Source organism: Lathamus discolor, chromosome 5 (genome assembly GCF_037157495.1).
Source record: "Lathamus discolor isolate bLatDis1 chromosome 5, bLatDis1.hap1, whole genome shotgun sequence".
Taxonomy (NCBI): Eukaryota; Metazoa; Chordata; class Aves; order Psittaciformes; family Psittacidae; genus Lathamus; species Lathamus discolor.
Genome location: NC_088888.1, coordinates 36,463,000 through 36,467,267, shown reverse-complemented (window position 1 = coordinate 36,467,267; position 4,268 = coordinate 36,463,000). Strand labels below are relative to the sequence as shown.

Below are 4,268 nucleotides of genomic sequence, written 5' to 3'. Positions count from 1 at the left end.
TCATGAAGTTACACAGAAGTTAAATAGCCTACCCTTCGTGTTTTGCTGTTTAGATGGTAACTGCTTGCTCACTAGTTTGGTTATTTCCTTATGAAGTCCTTTATATCTGTCCTTTCCCTGGAAGCTTGAAGTGCAGCTTTGTTAAAAGGAAAAACAAGGACAAAATCTCCTACATGGGGGATAGGCCTCTGTTTTTTATCAGAGGATATAGAGGCATGTGGTAAACCTGTAGTTGCAGAAGTCAGATGTAGGTATCCAGTGGCTGAGTTGGGCAGAAATGTGTGCAGAATGCCCAGCTCCTGGGAACTGGTTATTTTTAGTTTCAGCTTTTGCTTGGGAGGGTATTTTTGGCCTGCTCACCCTTTCTTGCAGCTAAGTCAGCATTTTCCTGGATGTGCTCTGGCAGTTTTCTGTCAGGGTAACCACCTTTTGAATTGATCCTCTTGCAGCCTGCAGGGCAGGCTGTACAGAAGAAGCAGCAGTGCATTTAGCCACTGTTTTGCAAGCAAGGAAACCAGGAGTCTCCTCGATGGCACTCTCACTAGCTGTGCTCTGGAGCATCCACCTTCTGCCAGCCTTTATCCCAGGCTTGCCTCAAAACTGATTTTGCATCAAAATGTCAATCTGCTTGTAGCTCAGCAGTACAACAACATCATGAAGAAGTTTTCTTTCCACAGTGTCATCAGTGGAACAGTCTAAACACAATTCTGGACTGTAATTGACTTCTAGAAGCCATGGCTCGAATTTGTCATCAATCAGGATGTCAAAGCCACAGAGCTCAAAGCAATTGGAGGCCGCTGGTGAGGGGCTTACAGCAAGCAGAGTGAGAATCGCTGTGCTACTGATCTGCCAGCGGACCATGTCATTAACCCCAAATATTCAAAGGGAAGAACAAAATTTGCTGAAGGTCCATTGGCAGACACAGCCAATCTCTTCTTTATATGCTTAGATTTCAGAGTGTTGGTCTTGCTCTCAGTTTTGATTTCCTGAAACCCCACAGAGCTGCTCCCCAAGGACTAGACTCCATGTTCAGAACAGAAAGTGTAATGGACAAGAAAAGGGTGTACTGAGGACCATTCCCACATGCCATCAATATACTAACCTGTATCTCAAGACTCCTTCATATCCTATTGCCAGAGTGACATACTTGCTCTTTCTTTTCAGGCTGACTTTTAGACTCCAGAATGAGTAGCTTCTGCCTTCCAAACTATAGAAACCAAGGGAACATGTCACATCGCAAAGTACTCTATTCAGTGTGTAGCTGAGTTGGCCAGGGATGCTTATTCTGTGGAAAAATGATGACTTGTTGAAATGGAAAGCTTTTTTCCAGAGAACAAAAGTAATCCTTTGCCAGCTTTTTTATTTCATTTGAATTTCCCTGTTTTGGAATTATTAGAGTATCTTATTTTCTTTTTTTAAATGACAATGGTTCTGATTTTTTTAAATGCTAATTTAGTTTTAAAATGAAGAGGCCAAATGTGGGGTTAATTATCAAAACGTAAATTGACGTGATTCACAAGTTTTGCAAGTCACATAACCGTTTAAGATTCTCATCATTTTATTTGAATGTGAAAAACAATTCAAAGATTCTTGCAGGATGAAAAACATGTTTCCCTCTCCACTCTTGCCATCGGGTGACTCTCTTATGATGTACCTGTGTCTTGGCTGTCCAACGCATGCTGCTGCTGCAAACAGACTCCAAGGGGGAATCACAAAGCAGTCACAGAGCTCTTCTACAAGCAGTGCTGTGAAGTCTGTGACAAGTGCTTTGGAATGCAGTGGGCAAACCCAGGAGAGTCTCAACGGGGGCTTGGTGAGAGGAGGGCTTTAGAGAAGGGACTGAGAGGCATCTCAGGGATGCTGGGAGGCACAGCAGTGGCTACTTCACCATAGGCCTCCAGTATGCAGGTCAAAACTAGCACTGGACCACCTTATATCCTTTAGTGAGGGAATATTACCTAAAATTGAAGGGATCTGAAGCAAGCTTTGGTCCAGGATGTGAGGAATGAGGCTTCTATTCAAAAGAGAATTTAAGCCTCATTAATGGGCTGTGACTGTGGCCAAAATTTAAATTTCTATATACAATGAATTTCCATGTTCCAAAGTAATATGTAATTCTGTATTCCAATGATAATATGCACATTAATATAATCAGTGATGTTTTACTGTCAGCCTTGCAGTACCTTTCCACCTCACGTTTAAGCTAGTGTTGGAAAAGAGCAAGTTTGAAACTGCACTGGGACTATTTCTCCGAATCCCCTTAGAGATCCCTTTGGTCAGTCTGTTCCAGCTGTCCTGATTGCCTTACCTCCCAATTTCTTGAGCACCTGCGACCTACTCACTGAGGGGGCAGAGCAGGGAAAAGAGAAGACCTGTAGGCTGTGCAAGCACTACTGTGTAATAGCCAAAACACTGGTGTACTAGCAACACTGTTTCAGATATAAAAATCCAAAACACAGCAGCATATGGGCTGCTATGAAGAAAACTAACCCCATCCCAGGAAGACCTAGTACAGGAGTAAAATGAAAAACTTACCAAGGGATCCCCTGAGGGAGGGATTATCTTTTTTGCTCTGAGGTTGTATAGCACCTCATGTAGTGAGATCCTGATTTCTGTGTTGGGCTGTTACAAACAAACAATAGATGATTATGTTCATACAGATCAATATTTCACTGATGTTGATCTCCAAAATCCTTTTTGCTTCACTTGCTGTTGAACATTGCTGCGCAAGAGAGAATTGGAGGAGGATTTGGTGTTGTGTTTCACTGCCTGTTACTGAAATGAAATCAAATTTCTGCATCAGATGGAAGCAGGGCAGAGTGGGAATCAGCAGAAGCCTAGCAAATCCATCTGTTATCTCTGGACAGCTGCGAGGCCATCAGGATTCTGCAGAAACAGTAGTTTTGCCATTTGTATTTCCAACAGAGAGATTGAGAGCATGCCTTTGAGCTGGCAGGGCAAAGGCTCAAGAGAAAGGTGGATCTGTGAGGAATCCACCCATCACTTTCTTTTCTGCAGGACATAATGAACTCTACTTCATGTACAAGACCTGGAAAAGAAGCTTTCCATTTGAAAAGCCATGAATCAACACAGGTGAAGTCTGGAGTAGTCTGGAGTGGAGTCCAGATGCTTGGGAACAAGAAATGTTACAGAGATAGCAAAGTGGCATGAAAGGTTCTGTTATTTAAAAAACAGAACAATTTGTTTAGTGTTTTTTCACATAAATTGTATTATTTATTTCTATCATGTTGTCGCACCATATGGTGCCTCATCCTCCTGTTACGTTTAATAACTGAGAAGAAGTAGTTTCAAATGTTAGCTCCATGGAGTGCAAAAACTTAACTAGCTATGTAGTTTATTTCCAGGAGCAGCAATAATCTTGGAGATGAGCAGCATTTGCCTTCAATTGCTTTCATGCTGTCTGCATCACACAGAGGATCGGATCATAATGTCATCACCAGTAATGGTCATGATATCTGTACAGTGCTTTCTCATCAAGATGTAGGGACACTGCGCAGTAATCGCACTACAGCACTCTTCTCCTTGCAGTAAAACCACAAAAGTCCAAGTCTGGAAACAGTATAGTATGGGTAAAACTCAACAGAGTTGAAATGAAATGAGGGAAATCCTTACCTGAGCCACTGCTAGATGTGTATAGGTCTCAAGGAGATATAACAGCATAGGCACGTCCTTCTTTTCTTCTCATTCTGTGACTTGCATTGTTATCTGCTTCCTTTTCATGACTGAGTTCCCCATGTAACATGCCCTGGCCACTTCTCTTAAAACAGCTCTGTCTGTGGATGGGCAAGTGGGGAAAGTTCATCGTGATTGAAGTATTTGGTCATGTGAAAGGCATCTCTTTTGAGAGAAAGCTGCTGTAAGTGGTGATGCAAAAATGGAGATAGGAAACCCAGAAGGGAAGGTGTGCTGGGATAGAGGGATGATATAGGCAGAAATACAGTTGTCTGCTGACCTAAGACAAGTTGGTGGACTCAGCGCTTGGTGGGTCTTGTGGTGTTCAGATGCGAGCTGCAAACTGCAGCCAGTTTACAAGTTGATGTTATTTACAGCAAGTGTTAAAGAATGCAGGATAAGAACCATATGAATATTTATTAGTGGTTCCATGAAATGATGTGTGTTTTCTGCAGTCACCTGAGCAACTCCCACTGCTGTCATCTTCTGAGTTTGCATGTGGGCTTTTCAGATTTAATTGTAACCCTACAGTACTAGGTTGATGCACAGATACAAAAATGTGAGGACCTCAGGAG

The 4,268-nt window shown here is 42.4% G+C and overlaps 1 protein-coding gene across 1 annotated transcript; it reads right to left on the bottom strand.

Annotated features, from left to right (window-relative positions):
- TTLL2 (tubulin tyrosine ligase like 2) lies at positions 1 to 3,681 on the bottom strand. The gene is given in 6 exon segments (XM_065682594.1): positions 1 to 92; positions 95 to 204; positions 206 to 944; positions 1,655 to 1,685; positions 2,536 to 2,622; positions 3,634 to 3,681. Coding segments are annotated over 6 exon segments (1,107 nt in total).
- Between the last annotated feature and the right edge of the window lie 587 nt (positions 3,682 to 4,268).